General features: G+C 39.5%; 1 protein-coding gene across 8 annotated transcripts in view; it reads left to right on the forward strand.

Annotated features, from left to right (window-relative positions):
* CADPS (calcium dependent secretion activator) overlaps positions 1-23,373 on the forward strand; it is a 466,596-nt gene that overhangs the window by 315,616 nt on the left and 127,607 nt on the right. For all 8 annotated transcript variants that reach the window (XM_078076428.1, XM_078076421.1, XM_078076426.1 and 5 more), the window contains exons 12-13: positions 12,121-12,257; positions 15,975-16,162. In XM_078076428.1, the coding sequence (XP_077932554.1) occupies positions 12,121-12,257; positions 15,975-16,162 (325 nt within the window). The remainder of the gene's footprint in view (positions 1-12,120; positions 12,258-15,974; positions 16,163-23,373) is intronic.

Genomic DNA, 23,373 nt, shown 5'->3' on the forward strand with positions numbered 1-23,373 from the left:
GGTACAAGTCATTTTTAGCGATCGTCATGATGATTCCTTACTTGAGCCTGGGCCCCCCTCGGTCTGGTTCACAGAGACAACCGTATAGATGATGAGACATACAGATGAGGAAGACAGACAAGATCCCCGTGTTCAGGATACGTCCATCCCCGTGGGGGTATCTAGCCAGCACACAAATCAAGAAACAAATAAGATCATTGTAGACGTTGGAAACTACGAAGAATGTAATGCAGTGGTGACTGGGTGGAGAGGCATGATCTGAACTTAAGCCCAAACGATAGGAAGTCAGCTCCACATGTACCTTGGAAAAGAGAACTGTACCAGATGGGAAAGCAAGTACAAAAGCCCAGGACGGAAACTTGACCTTTACCCCAGCGCTTCTACATGGTCTCTCCCTGTCGCTCCTAAACAAAATGTGCATATGATTCAAATGATTTTGCAGCAACACAACTAAATAGAGGTGAATTCTCTCTCCAGTGGATTCCATTGCCATGTCCCTTTCGAACAAGACTATGTTCTTAAACCTTGTAACTCCCTTGCTTATGGGAAAACAATTCTTTTTGGAGGAGAAATACTCTCCATCGGGTGCTCCCAGAAATTCCTGTCCAGTACCGATGGCTTCTTAAAGGAAGGTACATTCCCCATGGAACATTGTGGATAATCACACAATCACCATGGGTTTCTATGCAGAAAACCCTAAAAGAAGGAGGAGGAGGTTGAGGAAGGACTTTGGGTTAAGGGACAGCCCTCCTGACCGTAGCCACCACCAACTTCCCCACACTCTTCTTGCTTTCTCTAACATTTGGGAAACTTAGGTTTACTTGAGAGCAATAAAGAGAGAAGGCAACATCTCTTTGCACTGGTTTAGTCATGAGTTGAGATAAAGCATACCCCAATATTTATTAAGTTTGTTTTAAAAACCACCCTGTGGTGGAATCCATCCCTTCACCTTGCCTGAGAGGCTCCATTTTAATAAGTTTAGAAACAACACATCCTGTGAAATTATCTGTACGTCAGGGGGGCGGGATTCCAAATTATAATCTCCATCCAAATCAACCTCATAGAACATGTATCTCAGGTGGTATTTGGAAAATACTGGTTTTATTTCCAAAGAATCTCAATTTCTTCTGAAGTCATTCCACCTTACCTTCAGTGTTTCTGTTCTATCATCTGCCCAGATCAAGAAATTACTGCTTCCTTTGTGATTAGCCTCACTTCTTCCTCACTAGCATAGGAAAGAAGAAGGAATTCAGGAGTAAAAGTAAATGGAAACCAAACACTTATTTAAAAAAAGAAGACCATTGAAGGAGGTTGTAAGGAGGGGATGGGGTCTCCTTATGGAAATACACAGGGGCTCTCGATTAGATTTCCCTCTGTGGATAGGATTCATTCAGCAATGAAATTAGAATGCTGAACACAAGGCATCAGCAGGAAGATTTAATTGAGTGCACATCAGCTTGATGTATTTTGCCACCCTAGTTGACATAGGGAACTTGTATTAAATGGGGCATCCAAAGCAGAATTCCAAGGGTTAGAATTTGGGGGGGTGGATAATATCATCCCTAGAGAGCATGGGAGGTAGACTGAGGGATGAGTGGGAAAGTAAGATAATTCATGCCTCTGAAATCTGTCAGTACCTGGTGGTGGAACCACCTTCTCTCTTGTCTCCTTAATCACTGCTGAGGAGCAAGGTTTCTCCAGAGAGCGCGAGGCCGTACCACACCTACCAGGTTTCACAAGCAAAAAACTACCACTTTGATCCGTGCAGACTGTGCACTTCATTAGTCACTTTTCACGCACACAAAAGTGTGAATGGTGCCTATTGCGTTGTGTTGTGCCCGATCTGCACAACTGTGCACCATTGACCCTGTAATAAATGACAGTCCTTACGTGGAGCTTCAGTCCAATAATGTTGAACCCAGTAATCCCATAGTTACTTCACTACTCCTGAAACAGAGGCTCAGTACCACTCCAGATTCTGTCTATTGCTAGTTTAGGCTCTTAATAAAAACTGCAACCAGAGTGCCAGCAAATGAGCCTTCTGTTCCCACAATTTAGCAGAGGAATCCAGTCAGAATTTTAACCAACCTAGCCTTCTGCACCTGATCATTTGGAGTTAGGTGTATATAAAACCAATGATAAAGATCAAAAAAGGAAAAAGGGGCTCTGCATTCCCTGGGATCACTGAGTTAGTGATGCATTACAACCAAAAACTGGCTGGGGGTTTGAGAGTATATCCTAATTTTTACTGGAATCTGTTACAGAATAGTGGTTATGTCACAGTTACTTTACAGCTGCATTTAATTTGTTAAATTCAAACCATCCTTATTAAACAGATCAGGCCTCATTTGTGGGTAGCAGTCAAACTCACAGGGTTGATTCATACTTAGAGTTACCACCTTATCCAGATTTGCCTGCAAATTCCCTGGTTTTAGCACTGAAAGTTCTGTGTCTCCAGAAACTCCTTGGTCCTAGGCAAACTGGGACAGGTTGGTCACCTGGCACAACAAAGCAAGGTTCTAGGGAAATGAAAAACAATCACAACATAGTAATAAACAGCAAACTTTGATCCATCACTGATAGCTGCTTCTCAGACGATATTGTCACATCATAAACATTCAGTCACGTGTTCTATAACACAAAGAGTAAACACAATCAAGTATTGCATTTTAAAAAGGTTTCCTTGACTTCTAAAAGGTAAGGGTCATTGTTAATACCTAGTCCTGTACACATTTCATCAAATCCTGGTTTCGAATATTTGTTCGAAGTCTTTGCCATTCTTGCAAGTGAATGATTTTTAAGAACAACGTTTCAGTGAGTTAACTTTTGTAATCCCTTCATTAGTCTTAGTTGGCAAAGGGAAGCTACAGAAAAATGGGAGAGGTTTTTCGGGTAGAGAAAAATAAACACTCCAGTCTTGTCATGTCGCTGTCTGCTTAAGGGGAAACTTGAGAATGGAACATTTTACAGTTTGGGAAGCTCGGGAGTAATTATGAGTTTATTTGGGTCTTTCTAAATTCAGTTTGACAGACTTCTGGGCGCAGTTTTTATTTTTTGCAATTTTTAAAATGAAAAGACACGTCTAAGAAAGAGTGGAGTGGAGTATTTATATGGAATTGTAAAAACCGAAAAAATAGATCCTGCTATTCATTAGTTTGTATGTGACTCTACAATGATTTGGGGAGGGTTCCACCAAACTTTAAAACTTTTTTGTTCTTTTGTGGTTTTTTTTGGTGTGTGTTGTTGTTGATTTAATTTTTCCCCTTTTATTTTGGTTTAAACTTGAAAAAATTAAGTCAGTGGCTAGCTGTACAACGTTTTTAAACAAATATTTGCAATTTTCCAATTTTTAATAAGGCCAGTGTTGCTCACCTTGGAAACTGTGTTCAAATCTGTTGTTGAGTGCTGCCACAATTTCTTATGCCAAGTGGCCTCTCATCGAGACACCAGATTCCTGTCCAGTCTGTGTTAGAGGAACAGTGAAAACCCGTACCTCCATTCTCATTCAGAGTGGGGGAAGGGGGCATTTTAAGCTTTGCTCTTTGGTCAATGATTACTTGATATATCACTTGCGATGAGTCTCCTTTTAATGTCTGTTTCTCAACTAATAACTGTTAATCACATCATACATCCCCAAAGTCAGATGTTTTTGAGAATTGTTCTATTTTTACTACCACCCAAACAGTCTTCAACAGTTAGTGGGGTCTTGGTTACTGTTGGTTTGGGGGGGGGTTGATTTTGGTTTTTGTTTTATTTTGTTTCATTTAAGTTTTCTTGTTCAGTCTTTGCTCAAACCCAAGAACTTTAGCTGCTAGGTTAGAACTCCTGTCTGCTTTCCTGAGCCTTGTTGCTAGTCTTTATGTTATTCTGGTTTGTTCCTTCTTACCCTGCTAACTTCTAGCTGGACTGAAGGGTAAGTGTTCCCCTATAGCTAGCACAGCTCAGATAATCAGACTAGATTATCTGACACCTGCAATGTGCTTCCTCCCTCTCCTCTTAAATCTCCCTCATGTCTAGATTTTGTAGTAAAACTTTTCATGTTATTTTCCTGAACGTAGGTTTGAAATGTAAGCTTCCATACTGAAACTAGGATGCATGTGATGTGTGCATAATTGCCTCCTCTCCTTGGCTTTCATATTGGCATCAAATGATCCTCTGAGTAAAGCCAACCATTAACATCTCCTAATTTTTTTTCACAACAAAATGGCAAATGATGCCTTTGTTTCATGGAATTCACAGCTACCTGACTGCTTAATGCCTGAAAACAGATCATTTTGCACTCTGATAATGTGTTGTTGTTCTTCCTCTCCCATTCCAAAGATGAGAATGGTCAGCTGTACCTGTGGGGTGGTAACCATGGATACCTTAACAAATAGAAAGGTGGGGTAGGACACCCAAAGATGTTAACTGAATAAGATTTCAAGAAACTGCAGAATACAATGAATAAAGTAAATGCATTATTTGAACACTAAAGAGTTCCTTCTACCTGACTTGAGGGTGCGCTCTAAGTAAGACCCAATAGAGGATTAATTTTGAAAGGAGAGTTATAATACGTGGGACCACCACACACAAAAACAGGAAATTAAGGACATGATTGAGTCCAAGTAGCTTTTTCACAGAAGCTTCAGATTCACAATCTCACAATACCGTGGGGGGTTTGAACCTCTGGTCTTGGATATCTCCCTGCTACTCCCCCAACCACAAAGATAACAATAGCTTTTTTGACGTCATCTGTATTGGTATTAATTTTTCTAAAAATACACCTGTAAGAGAAAAAAGAAACTTTAATTAAAACTTAGAAAAAGCTTTCTCTTCGCTATTTGAGTTACTAATGAAAGAGAATCTACAATTCCTTTATTCATATAGGGAAAAGCTGTCCACCCAACGTGTTGAGGGAAGACTTAACCTTAGAAGGAAACAGAAAAACCAGTCAAGAGAGCAGGCAAATATGTACTTGAGTATTCTGAATGCTGATTTAGAAACTGTAGGTCATATCATTCCTCCTGCCCATTTAATAATAGTACTTCCTTCTAATTCTTTCTGTTTCTTTAATTTGCTTTCTTTACCCCTTTCTTTCTTTTTTCTTTTGTTTTGCATAAATGTACCCCTGGCTAGCAGACAGATTTTTTTCACCACTCCAAGCAGATACTTAATTTAACTTTACTTTACTTTGAATGTCTGATGAGGCATTTTAAAAGCTTACCATAGAATGTGAATATAGTGGGAATTTAGGATTTTGCTATACCTTTTTTTTTTTAAAGAATGAAAGAAAGGGTGAGTGAATAGATGACTGAATGAAATCTGTTCTGAGAGAATTTACATATATTTGCACAACAACGCATTGCTATCCTAGTAGATTTCCAAATAGTCTTTTGCCTTTATTCCTTTCTATAGTTTTATCTCATGAGAGTTTTGCTGTATCTTCTTGTATTGTCAACTTGCAGTTGCTACGTTGCAGGAATGCAATATCAAAGAATTAACTCAATGTCAAATTAATTTGCATGACCCCAAACTGCACTGTAAATCATTTTCCTTCTCGTTGCAAAAGTAAATGACTTTTTAAAAAAGAAATAGACTCCCAAAATCAGGTCGAAAATTTTCCAAACGCCATGACATGATCTACATAGTCCACGTTAAATGAAGGCTCATTTCTTTGTGAACTATTTCAGGCACATTTTAAATGTATTATTCACTCATCAGCTGAGCACACTCATGTCATATAGTGATTTTCAGTAAGATACGTTATTAATTAGCCAACTACAGAAAGTTTATAATTTTGCTCATGCCACAGGGAACATAAAGACATCATCGAGTACTCTGTAAATTAATTGAAAATGTAATAAGTACAGCAGGGAAAATTACAGATCATTTACTTACTCATTTTGAGATCATTGACAAAATCTCTGCTATGAATTTTATTCAAAGTAACTGTCTTATAAAGAATTATAAAAATTAACTTGAAATAAAGATCACATATTTATCCCCTTAGGTGTACTGCCATAGTAGTTTTAAATTCAAGATTTTTGCAAAACGCAACGTGGCCCTTCATAGCTTCCAAGAAGCCATTCTCTCTTGGCCATGCAAGTAGCTTGACTGAGTCAAGGGGACCATGAAGGAATTAAGTTGTTTCTCAAGGGCAGCAGGCATACAAGGACCAATCTTTTGCTTGCTGTGCAGAGCTCAGGCAGCGCACAACATCCCCTTGTTACTTGATCATGCCAACAAAAACTCTTCTAGAAAAATCCGTAAACAGCCAGCTGCCATCAATCATTGTCATTTCTTTATTTCATGTCTTCTGATGAGGTTGACTACTGTCATTGCTCGTTATTGTCCAACCCATACATTCACTCTTGTACTGTCAAGCAGATATGACAAGCACACATTTTCCATATAAGAAAGATACAAAGTCACCTTTTAATTTGCAGTTTGGGTTCACAATGACTTTAGAGTCATATTAGCTATTCTCTTGCCTCTAGCATCCATCAGGAGTAACAACAGCCATAACTGTGCTCCACATTTCAGTGATAAAGTGGCACCTCTAGCTTATTATAAAAGGGATTCATTAGAGAAAGGAGCCTCTCTTAGACAATTTATTAACGGTAGAATCATAATTATTTTCAACAGCAGAATTTCTTTTTCCCTAGCCTATGAGAAGTTTCAAAATGTAATATTACAAAATAAAAAGAGAGATTTGACCTTTTGTCCTCATTCCCTCAGCTGTTAGAATAATAGGAAAATCTCAATAAAATGAACATTTGAAAGCTGTATTATTCCCACCAAGAAAATTACATTTGTCTGGTAGACCTTATTGTAAACTTATCTAAAACATTTTATATCTGAAACAAGATCACATAAATATGCTTGTTATTAAAACAAGAGATCATGAAAAATATTATATGTTTCTCATTGTAAGGAAGAAAAAGGAAATGAATATCACACATGAAATAAACCCAAACATCATGATCAGTTAAAGAACAACATAACTAGTAGGGCCATCAATTAGTGACGTCACTTGAATTTGAATGAAGTAGATGAAATGAGAGTATAAAATCCACATAATCGTATCACTTTAGAAACCAGTATTTTCCCAACATTCCTTAAATGCCAAACCAAAATTATTTCTGAGTAAACTTAGGGTAAAGTTTTGATGAGTTTCCACTCAAAAGCGTACCTGCCTTCCATAAGTCTTTGTGTCCATCAGCCTGCTTCTGTGTCGTGGATACCGTTAATAAGACTTTTAAGTTTCTTAATGTAGTTTAGGTACCTATATCAGCTTTATTCATCCAAGGTTAGTCAGAAGTCCTGTCTATGCCCACGCTATACAGGGCTTCAGAATCATTATGCAATTAAGCCCCAGCAGTAAAACAAGTAGCATTGTTTGGAAGATGTGTTGAATTATGCCCTACCTGAAGAGCTTATAAAATTACACAGCCAATTTTTAGGACATTTGGAGCCCTTGCAGACCAAGGAAGGTTTAGGAACTATTCAGCCAGGTCTGGAAAAGGTAAAGGTTGAAGTCAGTTCTTAAAATGCAATCAATCCTTGATTTCTTTAAAAAGAAGAAGAAGACGTATTAATGAAAAAGAGCATTGGTATACATTTCCCAAAGCCAGAGATAATCCAAACATCATTGGAGATTTCAGCAGCCACATTACCCTCCTAATTCTGTTTTGCTCACCCTAGTGTTCAAATTCATTTTCATTCTCCTGACACAAGCCAAACATTGGCACAGGAAGCAATCCCAAGGTGTCCTGAATTCAGGAAGTAACTTTCTCATATTTTGCTTTGGGCTGTTTTCCCCTCGCTAACGTCAGCATTGGAGTTTTCTTTTTTTTCACCAACCAGTTCCAATTGTTTGTACGGGGGAAAATGGAGTTGCAAGGAGCATCTATTTTGTAATGTTCCACACTGTAGAAGAACAGACTGGGGCCGTGCAAGAATGACTATATGGTGTTGCTTGGGAAGCACCCACAAGTTCTTTGAAACAGAATTTGGAACAGCTGGACCACTGCAGTGTTTTATTTTAAAATAGACAACATATGTAATGCATATGGTCCTAGACATGTATGGAGACACAGGCAGACAATCTGAATGGTATCCAAAGACACCTGCACCTAGAATTCTGTTTCCTTCTATAAGATTTTTTTTCCCCCGAAGAGCACATGTTCCCACTTTTGGATTTGCAAGATGCCATCTGAATTCCCATGTGTGTGACTCCTTAATAAAGTCAATGGGAAGTTTCCTGGGATGGAAGTGTCAGAAAAAGTCAGTTAATGAACACCTCCTAAGGACCTGGCTCCTCTGGGAGCTGGCAGGGGAAAGAACAGATCAGAAAGTTGCCCTCAAGGAACATATTATCTATCAAGGGATTCAACTGTGTGTGGGTGTTCTGACCACTGAGAAATTGGAACATAACCAGCAAAAACACAGAGACAGGACGTGGGAATTAGTGGTATAGGGGCAGAGGAGAAGCACAAAGCAGAGAGATTGGGAATGCTCCCAGCTTCCTAGAAGCAATCTGGTTTAAGAAGCAACCTGCAACTAACATTAGCTATAAATGCAGAGACATCCTTGGCTTGCTGAAAACATTAAACAATCTGGCTTCGGGAGCACTAAGAAACCTGCCCACTGGCTCACAGCTAAGGTTTATTGAGCACTTACTATGTGCTAGGTGTCCAGGTGCTCAACAAGTCCTTCTCAGCAGAACCTCTCAGTAACCTTCCGAGGGTAGACTCAAACACTATTCTCAGCTTACAGAGGAGGAGAAGGACACTCAGAAATACTAATCAACCTGCCTCACATCACATGCCTAGTAATGACAGGGTTGGCCTCAAATGCAGTCTTTGTGACCCCCTAAGCCCACCCACTTAACCACCTGCTAACCTAGCTCAAATACACCGTTCCCATTGAATTTAGTATATCAACATTTCATAAAATCAAGAAATAGAAAATATTTGTTGAAGTAGTGAATTTATTTATTTTAATGAAATAAATTCATTATTTTAACACGTACGTCTTGGGTGCCTACTATGTACCAGGTACTGAGGTATACCATTCTAGGTGCTGAAAACACAGTAGAGAGCAAAAGTACCAAAATCCCTGCTGCGATGGAGCTTAAAAATCAGATCCCTTCCTCTGACACCTTAAAATAGCATCCCTGGCCCCCCCGCTCCTCTTTCTTTTTCTGAATATAATAAGCTCAGTGAAACTCTCAAAGATTTTATGGGAGGCAACCACCCTTTAACCACTCTTGGGTTGTTGGAATCATTAAGATAATGAGCCTAAATCTGAGTAAGTGATGATTTTGTGTAAGCAAAATCCAGAGGCTGCTCGTTTCACCTGCTGGAAATTCCCATTGCATTCAGCTCCATCTTACACATGTGGAAGTTGTGCAAGGGATCTTAAGGATGGTTAAATGACAGTGACCCCACCAAGGGAAGTGGAAATTCGGCTCATTTTACACCCAAGGAAACTGAGTCTCAGAGAGAGCAAGAAGCCGCCATCCCACAGCTTATTTAAAAATAGAGCTCAAACTAGAGTCCAGATCTCCTAAAGCAGTCCCAGGCTCATCTACATGTGGACCGAGAGAGAGGAAAGGAAGAAAGGAAGAAGGAAAAAGGAATTTTTATGTTGACAGGGTTGCTTTCTGAGAAGGAAAGCAGGCTGATTTTAAGCGTATTTTTCTGTAAGCCTGCTTTTTTAAAACGTAAGTAAAAGCGAAATTGTTCTTTAGATGTACTCTCAGCCAGGAATTAGCCCCGTGAAGCTGTATTGTGATGCATCAGGGGGGCGGGGAGTGGGTCTCTATCCAGGTCCCTCAGAGGAGCCAAGTTGTCTTTTCAGATCTGTTTCCTGAGTGGGCAGACAGCAAGGCGAAATAGTTCACCGCAAACTTTTCAAGAGGTTCAACAAATAACGAAAAAGAGACTTGAAACGTGTCATATTTTTAACAGCTACGAAAGAGCCCCCTTCTCTCTGAGCTAAATGACCAGTTGCACCATCGTAATTGAAGAGCAATAAAATAGCGAGCCAAACTGGCAAAGTAAGGCCTGGGCCGATTTGTCAGCTTGCAAGCCTCTTCTGAGAAATTCGAGAGCAAGAAGCTGGTGCTAGCCAAAATGCCTCATCTATCTGTTAAAATTGGGAGGCACGAGGTGGGTGAGGCTTTTTATGAGGATGAAATAGGATGAGCAATTTGTGTACCCCACTGTTATTTTTCCTAAACTCAACGGACCTGGGACTGACCGGAGGGCGGTGGGAGGGCATAATCTGTCCCGTGGGTTGGAGAGTGTCCCCTGGACTGCAGGACTGTCCTCCTGCTGGTGCAGAGCTAAAGTTGGAGCAGGTTTAAGACGAGTGCCTCGGGCCAGAGGAGCATCACACAGACACACTCCAGAAGCAGCTGGCTTCCTCCCCAGCATCACCTTCCTGGCCACCTCTCTTCCTAACCGTCCTGAGTCAAAGGAGAAATACAGCTTGGAGCCCAAACAGCCAACAAAAGAAATCCTCGTAGATAAAGCACCTAACTTGAAACTGAAAGCACTTTCTTGAAGACAAACCCGAGGCAGTTAACAGAGCAAAGAGAATTCTTTCTAGTATAATTCCCGTACATGTGATATCCATTCCAAAAGCTTATGTTGCATCATCCTAATGGAGCAATTTGGCTATTAAAATATACATTCTTCAACTTGTCTTCTGGAAACCATTGCTTCTGTGTGTCTAGGACATAAACAACACATCCTGTTCAAACACTGACCGCTTGCTGCTTCTATGGAAAATGACTAGAGATTTAAAAAATCGAACAGTAAGAGGGCAAAAATCTGACATACCATGGATTTAGGTCTGAAGGATACACAAAACCAATAATGTAATAAGAAATCATCTTCTTAACGTCACCCTGCTACCAAAACTCAAGTTTTCAGTCATACCCCAAGTATGGAAGGGGGGAAAAACTGCCTGGGATGAAGGCCATGTATGAAAATATATCCAAACACCCTCCCAAGTCAGAAATTGATTTTCCTCCTGTCCAGACAGCATCGCTGGTCCCTGGCAGGTCCCCATAATCCGGTAGAATACTGCATGCAAGGGGATGAATAAACTCTGGCTTAATTTGATATAAGATTCTTTTTCTTTGCAGTCTGCAGATCAGGAGAGTGAGTAAATATGAGGTGGAGTGAGCTGATTCCTTTAATGCGTAGGATCTTCATTCCTACCTCTTCGGGATTTACTTGGTCTCCCTTGAGTTGGATTCTGAGTTATTTTGCCGATTGAGTATAGAGCATTTTAGTTACACATATTGAGATTAATTAGTTAGCCCTTAGGAGGTTTTGCTTGCAGCCTTCACCCTGTAAGAAAAAGTGTGAATACATTGAGACTATTAATTCACAATAAATGGCAGATCATAGCCCTTGCTGAGTAAATCTGTTTGTCTCTTCCATAAGCTTTGCTAACTGTAAGCACACTATAAGGCAATGACCTTGGCTATCACAAACTAAATTCCCATTTAACTTATTCTCCAGGTTTCAAGGAAAATCTTTTGTTATTATTATTTTTTTTTAATTTTGGAGGGTTGGGACCCAAATCTTTTGTGAAACCAAATTGGCAACGGGAATGGGGAAGGGGAGGATACAAATATTGTCACGTTGCTGAAAATCAGCATACCCCTTTTTCCAGCTAATCCCAATAATTGTAGAGAAATTGCTCTAGACATAACCACTGGAATGGCAGAATCTATTAAAAAAACTAAAAAAAAAAAAAGCTAAATAGGCTTTTATAAGCAAAGATCCGATCTGCTTTCAGTGTTTGGTGAAATACAGGCGAAGTTACGGTCGTGTGCTTAGTTTTTAAAGAACAACATAAATGCACTGGAATTGTGATCATTTGATAAACATGTTGATGCCAATATATTTTTGCCTAAATGCAATAAACTCACCAGTGAGTGATGCAAGTTGACAATGGGAGGTAAAAAGAGTATCTTGCGGATGTTGGTGGGAGGCAACAGGGGTGGGGGGAGCAGCTAGCGTTCATAATGCCTAGTGAATTCCTGTGTATTTGAAATGTCAAAGAAAATGTGATGTGTTTCTCTAAATTGTGTCTCTCTCTACATGTATAAATGAACAGACGCAGATAGAGCTCAAAAACATGGCATGGATGAATTTATCTCTTCCAACCCCTGTAACTTTGACCACGCTTCCCTCTTTGAGATGGTGCAACGCCTTACTTTGGATCACAGACTTAATGATTCGTATTCTTGCCTGGCAAGTATATTCTTTGGTCTACAGCAATTTAAACCTGATAACGGTTTTTTTTTTTAATAAAAAAATCTCTCTACCTTTCTATCAGAAGCTCTTTTTCTCCATTTCAGAGCCCCTTTAACAATTAAAAATGTGTTCTTGATTTCCTGGGTGGAGATAGTTTTACTTACCAAAGAAAGAAGACAGAGCGGGAGGAAGTTATCAGTAGAGACGGATCCAATTCCCCAGCCTCCCTAGCTAAGCTTCCCCCTTTTCAGCTGCTACATGAGAAATATTCCCAAGAGGGTAATCGAGTTTGGCACCTGCTTGTGGAGAACTTGTAAAAATTGCCTCGGTTTCTTAGACTTTAAGATTCCTCCTCCTTTCCCTCCTCAGTTGATAAGACCCTGTGCTTCTGTCTCAGAAATGAATGTGTTCTTTTTGTTTATTTTTCAAAAATTAAAATGATTTGTAAATAAACTTCACTTCGCTTTTCATAAGCTAAACTGGTTTGGGTTTGTTTGTTTGGATGGCTTCTAATTTTTTTCATAATATTCAAAGCATTTTTCACCCTTTGGGGGGAATTTTTTATGGTGCTTTAGACATTTGGAAGTCCAGCTCTCCAGCAAGAGCGTTAACATTTCTTGAAATCCTGTTCTAAGCCTAGATTTGAATCATTTAAATCCAAGGGACAACTATTATGTCTTTTTAAAAATTCTATCTTTATTGGATTCCTGAAGATATATTTTGGACTTTATACTAATCAAATTCAGAAGCCTAAAAAAGACCCCGTTTATTTCCTTCTATAAACCGTAAATTGTTACTTCATTTCTTAAAGGTAAATGATATTAATCCCACTTTATAGATGGGAACGGTGAGGGGAAATAATGAAATGACTTTACACAGAGGAAAAGCCTCAGCCCTGACTCTAAACACTAAGGTTAATATATCTGTATTTTGCCAATATTATATAATTTACTAAGGTTAACATATTATTGACATTTATGTAAATATAATGAAAATCTGTTTCCTTTCTAAATGACATGGCTATTTCTTACATCTATTCTTACTACTTTTTATTCTAAATTCCATTTTTTTTCCTCTAACCAGAAGCCAAACTATTAAAAATAGTAGATAAAATGTCTTAAAAACAGAAATGGGATTATACGGAATAATTTATTAATCTGAGTCTCATAAAAGATTCATTGATGATCTCGGGTTTAGAATCACTTCATCAGAAGAATCTGAACTTTGCCAAATTGGAAGGGAACACTTCACTTTGACTTAAAAAAAAAAAAAAGCTTACCTTGCATTGCAAGGCAATTTTTCTCAAATGTGTTTCCTATGATTATGTGATTATTCATGTAATTATAAATTGCATTCATGAAAGTTGTAAGACTATGCTGCTGAGCTTAATTCCTATTCTCTTGAGGAATTTTTTTTAAAGTGTATTATTTTCAAGACTTTTTTCACATCATTTTAGAAACAATTTTCTTTTTCGCTAAGAGATTCAGTCACTAAGGAGAGTTAGCAAATGCCCTCTAAAAAATTGAACCAGAAGTGAAATTGTGAAGCTTGCTTCCTATTAATCATGTATAGGCTTAAAAATATGCTCCAAAACCCAAAATTAATTACAAATATCATAAAATAGTTTCCTTCTGCATTTGTATACCTGGATCTATTAATCATTATCCCCAAATTTCAGAAAATAACAGCAATTAAAAGGACCTTATCTTCTGCCTCTATATATTTCATTTTCTCATTATTACAATCTTTTTTTTTTTTTCAGTTAGTTTTGGAGACCGACCAGCAGGGATACATAAATTTTTCTGTGTCTTCGACTGAGTTCCTAATTGATATTTCTTCAACTCTTTTCAAAGCAGCTATTTTGGCATCTACAAAAGACTTGGTGTCATCTGAGTCGTAGAAAATATATTTTAATCTTTCACAGCAGTGTTGTTTCTAAGATTTAGCATTTGGGGTAGCAGATGGAGTGGCAAAGAAGTTGCCTATAGGGGCAGCCCACTGCCTCGACTACTCTCCCGCCCTCTGCAGTAACTTATAATTTGAAATAGGAAAGATGCCGTCTTTCGTTGGATGTATTGCTGAGCTGCATGTTGTCAATCGAAGAGTCCCCAGATCACTAATACAAGATCAGAGTACTACAGAGGCCTCTCTCACTGCGCTTCTGTGGCCTGTACCTGCCTCCCCACCCCACCCCCCGCACCCTCAAAACCCACCATCACTTTCTCCTTTTGCCTCTTCTCTCCCAAGACAGAGCGATATTCACAAGACTCAGAGAGGACCCTCAAAGTACAATTAAATTTATATTTAAAACAATTCTAAATTCCCAGCTTACAAAGTACCAACCTAAATTGGTTTACAGGTTGCCCCCCTACCCCCACCACTATCCAAAAGTTCACTCTAGGCCACTTTGCTTTTATGAAAAGACCTATATTAGTACTTGTTTTCAATAACCAAAAGAGATCCAAAGAGGATTTTCACTTTTACGAAATGGTGATTGCTTCTTCATTTGACACCATTTTGGCTTATGAAAGGTTTTGTAGGAACACTCCATTTTCAGATAACGAGGGAAACCTGTATCTTTTTGCTTCTGAAAAGTACTAAAACCAAAAGAAGTGATTTGATTTCTGGCTTGGCTGATGGGTGACCTTGAGTGGCAAGCCACTTGGCCTTTCCGAGCATCTATTTTTTTAAGTGCATCATGGAGGCAGTGATTTCTATGCCATCATGCTTCCCAGTCTGCTCTGAATCAGAGATCCCATCCAGGTTCTCTTTTATAGCAGAGTTTCATCTGGTCATACAGCGAGCAAATAAATAAGAAGAAAACAATTGCCAGAGGAAAAAATGAAACAAGACGCTAAGCCAGGACGTCAGAAGCACCTCTGAGTTTAATTGAATCATGTCTGATTCATACCTTGAAAACTTAGTCATGTTGCTCTCTTTATGAAGTTTGTGTCATTATCCTCATTTTAAAATTTAAAAAGGATTGTCTTTCAAAGTGAAAGAATTTATGAAGTCCTGGCATGTATGTAGACCAATCCTAATATTTCTTAATGCTTCAGAGTAGGAAAAACAGAAGACTTTGAGTAAGCCAGCGCTGCTTCTGTTTTGTATTATTTGCGAGTCACTTAGCAGCCCTGATCTCTTTCCTTATCTATAAAATGAAGATAAACCTACCCTGCCCACCTCAGGAGATTGCTATGGGGCTCAAGTGAAAGTTCTTTGTGTAAAGCACGATACCAATTTAAGACCTCATGTTATTGTTTCCTCTTATCAGTAACCAAGATTTCACCCTGTCCCCACTCCAATGCTTTTGGAAGGTGTATGGCCCAGTGTTAAAGCAGCAGGTGAGATTCTGTTTCTGGAATCATGCTGTCAGCTAATCCAGACTCCAGCACGTACTAGCTCTGGGATCCTAGGGAAATTCCATGTCCTCCCTCAACTCGATTTTCCCACCCATCCAACAGAGATAACAGGACCTACCTCACAAGGCTGGTACAAGGGTTAAAGCAGCCAGCGCTCACAAGGGGATCAGCACAGTGGCTGGCACTTAGAAGAAATCAAAATGTGTTGGCTCTGGCAATTTTTGAACCCCCTTCTCCAGTCACCCCCAACTGTAGCAGCTCTCAAAAATAAATAAATAAATAAAAAATAAACCCACCACCACAAACAAAAACCTGTATTTAAAAGAAAGTCTCTCCTTTATTCCCCAAACAGGGCTGGTTCAGTCCTGGCCAGGTGTTTGTCCTAGACGAGTATTGCGCCCGAAATGGAGTCCGAGGCTGTCACCGACATCTCTGCTACCTCAGAGACTTGCTTGAACGGGCAGAAAATGGCGCCATGATTGACCCCACCCTCCTCCACTACAGCTTTGCCTTCTGTGCATCCCATGTCCACGGGAACAGGTAAGCACTTGTCCAGAAGTAGTCCTCAAAAAAAAAAAAAAAATCTTTTTTTTAAGGCACTGGCAAGGGTTTATGATTGGTCCTGCTTTTAGAATTATCTCTAACTTTGTGTCCATTCCCATTCCTTCTGTATCACACACATGAACACAAAGGTCTTAGTTTCTTCTCCTTTCAAGGAACTTAAAGACATGGCAAACAGAACTTCTAAAGTGGTCTCTGAAGGTAGAACAATCTAGGTTTAAATCATGGCTCCTCCATTTACTAGCAAAGATGCTGGATGGTAATGAAACCCTCCATGCCAGTTTTGTCATCTGTAAAACAGGGATGGTAGTATCCTCATGGCGTTGTTGAGAGGATGCAGGTGGCTCAGGAACATGCCTGGAACATGGCAAGAGCTTCATAAATGTTTACCTTTGTTGTTCTCATAAACATAAATGTTTACCTTTGTTGTTTACCTTTGTTGTTCTCATGATTATCATTCATTCCATAGTTATTTAACGATTACTTACTGCCAGGCTCACTCAGTGAGCAAACAAGACACCAAACAAGGACAGGGTTACATAGAGATTGGTGCTCTGACGACAAGGAATAATATTCCATACTAGCATTTAATAAAGGAAGATAGCTCAGACGGGGTGTTAGGATGGCAGAGAGGGTGTCCCTGAGGAAGAGAGGCTTGGGCTGAGAACTGAAGCATGTGTAGGAGTTGAGTGCTTCCAGGCAAAAGGAGCAGCATGTACAAATGCCCTGCCGAAGGAGGAAGCCAAGCACACTTCCAGAGCTGAAATAAGCTAGGTGAAGCTGGAAGGCAAAGTTAATCATAACACTTACAGTTTAACCATGGAGCTGGGAAGAACTTCAGAGATCGCAGTGTAACCAGCCCCCTCATTTTATAGGTTTTATAGACCAGAACATCAGTTCTAACTCCATACTAAGTACTCTCTTTCTTTAGACGTTGCCCAGCTCCTGGAGGAAAAGATCCATGTTCTGAATAATGCAAAGCAGCAAATAATTTAGGAACATTACCATTTGGCTCTGAAGACATGGAATAAATTTCCACATTGCCACAGCCAGTTTACTATCCCAATGTATGTAGCCTCACGTTACTAGGAAGACAAGCCTGCATTACCTCAAGCACCTCAACCAATAGCCAGGAAAGGCACATCCAGGAAAAACTAGGTGGCTTCAGAAACCCAAAAAAGTTGGTGCTGTGGGGAAATTCACTTATGGGAGAATCCCGAACTGACTGCATTTATTTTAAATCAGACTGTCCGTTATCTTCATCTTTGCAAGCTAGATGACTCTGAAATATCTGTGGGATTTGTCCCGTGCTTTTCTTCTCTCTAGTGCTGGTGGGTTTTATGAGATGCAACTTCAACATTTAGAACTAGGTTAACAATAGCATTGTAGGTTTGAATATTTAACAGGAAACAAGGTTTCATCACCTCCCATTGTTATAAGGTTTGCTAGCCCAGCACATGACCTTTTATTTACATAAAAAATATTTATGAAAACTCTGATACCTGAAGAGTATCTGTGCATAACTCTGCTTTTTATAAATATGTACACTTTGATGACTATCTGTTACAGCCTCTTGGACTGAATTCTTTAAAGAGAGAGAGAGAAGTTGCATTATATTCTCTGGGTTGTCACACTGTATTCTACATATGTTACTGAATAAGAAAGTGTTATAAAATAATGAAGTGTTTTTGTAAACTCCCTGGTAAACATCATCATGAATTATGATACACATTGTCTGGATTTCATATTGTAAGACTGCCACTTGATTCACAGTTAGGTTTATACATCTTGTCATGGAAACAGTTTTGGATTTCTTATTTTCTTTTCAGTTCCGATTTTCCTTATGCAAGTTTGCATCTTTTTTTTTTTTTTTTGCTTATTATTTTAGTTTGAAGGCATTTGCTCTTGCTGTTTGATACATCCTTCTTTTTCTTTCTTTTGTTTGTGCATGCATGCGTGCTCTTGGTTCTCCTGTGGCTGGCCACCCTCTGTGCATGCCCCATGCAACCACCCCCTCTCCAAAGTCAACAAATGCATGTATACCTTAGTGGGCTGCCACCAAATACAGACCCTAAAGGGAGCAAAACTCCCTCCCCATCTGAACCAGAGGCTAAAAAAGATACCAAAAAGGAATCCAAAAAAAGAAAAGATTACAAAACCCAGGCAAATCCAGAGCCCAAAAGGTAAGAAGTTATGTGTGCTTTGGCTTGTGTTTTACTATCTGTGACATTCCCCCCATCCATGCCATGACTTCCACCTTAGCAAACAGCGAGCTTTGTGTATTTCTGAAGTCTCTTTTCCTTTAAGGTTTTTCAAAGGTATACTTTAAAAGAAAATCCTAGCAATGGGCAAAATACCATGCATTAGGACTGAATTTGAGTCAGGTGTTTAGTGACTCTTAAAACATATTCATATTGAAAAAACTGAGCAATACGTAAACAGAATCATGAATCAGATTGCTTTTTTAGTGGCATCTAGTTAAGGGCCTGGTACCTTACCAAGTCATTCATAATAAGCAACCCATGCTTTATAATTTTGAAATTATGTTTAAGGAGCAAATAGAATGGGTTGTCGTTAAGCCGGGTCTATACATTTATAATAGCTCCATCATTTTTAGCAAACCCTTCTCAGTTCCACATTGATTTCATGAAACAAAGCTATCTTTAGATAAAGATTTATAATAAAAACACAAAATAAAACCTATCACTAAATGAATAGCTCTTAGTAGAATCACTTATATAATGAGGTCACCTTGAAGCCACTTTCAAGTTCTAAAATTATATTTATCCTCTTCTGTTTTCTTTGTCCATTAGGGCTGCTCTCATTGTGAATTGATAAAATGACAAATTGGTAGCTTTTTCCCCTTTTAAACTAGATTTGTAATTATTTCTAGTGTTATCCTTATGTCCTTCTTCACCTTCTCTACCCTCACCACAAATTAACATTGACATTTAAAAAAGAATTTTTTTTTTTAATTTTGTTGTTGTGGTTTTGAAACTGACATTCTGACCCTGGCATTGCCAAGGGACACAAAGTTCACAAGCAGGTATGTTTTATGCTTCAGTATGAATTTGTTCACTGGAATATTTCTAGGTCCTGAAATATATACAGTTCACTTGTAGGCAAACTGAATGAAAATACCAACTTTCACTTCCTAGAGAATGTGGCAGGCTGTCAATCACCATGTCCAGGTCTGTTAGTGAAGGTCAAAAAAAACCCTGATTCCATGTGAACCCCTATTTTTCAAACTTGCAGTATGTAAGGATGGAGGTGAAGTGAAGTTTCTGTTTGTGTTTCCCTATGAGAGTCAGACTGCAAGGCAAGGGTAGCTTGCAGCCAGTAGGAAAGCACATAGAGAATGTTATAGGTACCTGAAAGAAGCCTCTCTGGATGCTGTCCGAGGTACTGCTCTTGGAGTGCTCAGCTTTGAAACAGAAAGTAAACCACCACACTTGATCGAGCCTACCCTGTGCCAGGAAAAGCTATCAGAAAGGATCTTGAATGGTACTTTGAGAAGCTTATGTGTGTTCCAGGGTCTATGTGTGTATTGCATTTTTAATGCAGAAGAAATCACGATATTAAGTATCAGTTGTGTAGCACTCCACAGTTTATGCTTTCATGCATTCTATCTGATTTGCTGTAACATTTTCAGGTCAGCTATTTTTTACAACCATTTTGCAGAGGATGAAACTGAATGCCTACAAATATAAGTGGCAAACTCAGATATTCTGAGTCCAAAGCTCTTCCTCTTTGCACTACATCAGCATTTGTGTAGATTCTAGAGATCTGAGTATTAGAGTCTGTTTGGCATGAATCTAGAATTATTGTATCTCATTTCTGTGCCTCAGTTTTCTCATCTGCAGAATGAACACATAGAATCATAGCATCTGTGATACCCCATCAACCTCTAAAATTATCTTTATGGATTATAATAACAAAAGAAACAAGCCATTGTCATATTCCATAAATAAAGTTTAATTCAAGTAAGGGTAATTGCTGCCCCTGAATAAATGCTTGCTATATGCCAGGCACTGTGTGAAGTGCTGTTTAGATTCATCATCTCATTTTTCCTCATTACATCCCTGTGAAGTATTAATATTAGTTTCATCTAACATCTGAGGAGTTTGAGGCTCAGATAAATTTAGTCATTTACTCTGTAGCAAACAAGTATGTGATCCTAATTCAAACACAGGTAGTCTGACTTAGGAGCTTGCATTTGTGGATGGTGTATGATGCCAAATTCAGCCATTTGATATGAGTTTCAGCATTTCCAGGCTAGATACTATAGCAGTCATCTGAATTGATTTAAGGGTTTTGCATTTTTGTCCTAAAGATGTCCAGAATCAACATGGCTCCCCTGGTAATTTTGGCCTTGTGAAGAGAACAAAAGTATATCTGGAGTTTTAGACCACATAAGGGCAGAGTCTCATTTGAACATTAATTAACAACCTTTTGGTATAGGGAAATCATTTTCCTAACCTCTTTCACCAGGATGAACACTATTTGCATGCGGAGATATTATCTATTCTTTGGCCCAGATTAAGAAGGCAGTCATGACTCATGGAAACAAATTACCCTTTAACTGAATTTAACTGAACAATAGAACTCATTCTTATCATCACCTCATAACCAGCTTCAGATTAGGTAAAATGTAGCTTTTTACATAATTATCAACTTCTTACCTATTAATAACTAGCAGACCCAAAGGTGGAGGCAGAGCCCTGCCCTGTTGCAGCTGGAAATCATGAATGACCACTCAGCTGCTGATGACTGAGTTTCTCCCACCTTCTCTGGAAGCCTGCACCACATCTCCATATGCCTATGTGAATCCACAACATCTAATCAAAAGTAGACATATCTGGTCAATCAGGAAGATGATTGCCATTTATAATTCCAGGCACTGGAAGATATGGAAACATCCACATGTTTGGCATCTTTGAGAACAGTGGTTCTTGACTCGGGGGGAGGAGGGGGTGATCTTTCCCCCCAGGGGACATTTGACAATGTCTGGAGACATTTGTGAGTGTCACGCTGGGGAGGGGAGGACAATAATGGTACTCATGTCAGCTAGTGGGTAGAGGCCAAGGATGTTTCTTAATATCCTACAATGCACAGGACAGCTCTCTGCAAACAAGGTCCAAAAAACCAAACTCCCAGGTGATGGGTTGAATTTCTCCTTTTTACTTGGATTTTTTGTTTCTTTTACACAACCTTATTCTGTGTCTAAAGGCCTAAGAGTTTCCACCACTGATTTTCACCTTGTGCAGTAGTTCTCACACTGTAGTCTACATATAAATCACATAGGGAGCTTGTTAAAATGGAGAGTACTAGATCCTATCTTCAGATAATTTGATTCAGCAAGCCTTAGATGGAGCCAGGCATCTGTACTTTTAATCAGTTCCTCCCCAGGTAATTATAAGGCATTTTGTCTTCAGATCTCACTTAGTTAAGGCCTTGGTTGTCAAACTTGGCTACACATTGGAATCACTTGGAGAGCCTAAGAAATGCTGAAACCTTAGCCCCACCTGCAGAGGTTCTGGTTTAATTAATCTGGGATATGGCCTAAGTATCACATTCTAAAAATCTCCCCCTAGTGATTCTAATAGGTAGCAGTGTTTAAGAACCAGTGACTGAGGGGGGCGCCTGGGTGGCTCAGTCAGTTCGTCATCTGGCTCTTGATTTTGGCTCAGGTCTTGATCCTGGAATGGAGCTCTGCATTGGGCTCTGTGCCTACCTGGGAGTCTGCTTGAGGATTCTCTCTCTCCCTCTCTCTCTCTCTGCCCCTCCCCCCCGCTCACACGCTCTCTCTCTGTCTCTGTCTTTCTCTCAAATAAATAAATAAATCTTTAAAAAAGAAAAAAGAACCACTGATTGAGGGAACATTAGTTTGGGCCAGCTCTTTAAAACTGAACCCATTTTCTCAAAGAAAGAGAGAAAGAAAAAGAAAATGTGAGTATGTTCAGCTGGTTGCACTTGGCGATCATAAAACCCACAGATGTAAATCGCTATATCTTCTAATTTTTAAATCAGCTCCTAAGGTTGCAGTACTTAATTTTCACCATAATATTTTTAGTATTCTTTCTAGATGACATTTAGATTAGCATCACTTTGGTCACTGTCCCGCAGTGACAAGGCAATCAAACAGCTCCGATGATTGCGAGTTGCGTCAATGTTCCTTGGATCCCTTTATTATTGGGATTGGAAATTTTTCTCATTTACATTATTATTTAACATTTCTTGAATGCCAGTGCTGCTCTTCACATATGGCCTGTGTAGAAAGTACATTGTATCAGCAATTAACAAATCCATAATGCCAACCGCCCCAATCCAAAGTAAGCTGCATAGATTAATGAGTCTGCAAGCAGATGTAAGAGAGCATGAGTTCTAGAAATCTTTGAAAACATGTCCCAGGATTCTTTCAGAAGATGTAACTGGAGCCAAGGTGCTGCTTCTGTGCAGAGACTCGTGATCCCTATGGGTTAGATTTGAGTTGCTGAATGATCCGATGGAATTCATTTTTCTCCTCTGTTACTCCACCAGTCCTCCTAAATCAGTGAGTATTCCATCCACCTGGTTTCCCAAGGCAGACCCATGGGAGCTGTCCTAGACTCGTCCTTCTCCCTCAGCACATCACAAAGATTCAGTAACTATGCCCCGTCAGTGCCCTTAAATATCTCTCCAGCCCGTCCACTTCTTCTCTTCAGTGCCATGACCAGAGTTCAGGTGTCTATCTTCTCTCCCCTGGACTAGAGCAAATGCTTTGTTGACCATGTCCTTGCCTCCAGTGTTGGTTCCTCACTCCCAATCCATGTCGCATAATATGTTCTTTCATTTCTCTTTTGTGAATGCCTTCCTGGAAGTCCATCAGCCATTTTTGTGCATGTAAATGTTTCTCTTTTACTCCAACCTCAACTTTCTCCCTGTTCTCACCCTCTCTTTGTCCTCTCATCTCTGTCACACATGTACACCCCTGAAGATATTATGTCTAGTGCTTTTTAACTCTCCCTTCCCAAAAGAAGGAGAGAGAGGACTGTGTAGCAGGGATGGTTGGGCTTTACCGATCTCTGAATACAGCACTTGAGTAGCAGGCAAGCATGAATGGGGGATGACAGTGGCCCCCACATTATTAGTATAATGTTACACACTCACATAAGACATTAGTGTACTTGGGGACATGTGGCTGGTTGGCC

The sequence above is a fragment of the Halichoerus grypus genome, chromosome 1 (genome assembly GCF_964656455.1).
Source record: "Halichoerus grypus chromosome 1, mHalGry1.hap1.1, whole genome shotgun sequence".
NCBI classification, from domain to species: Eukaryota; Metazoa; Chordata; class Mammalia; order Carnivora; family Phocidae; genus Halichoerus; species Halichoerus grypus.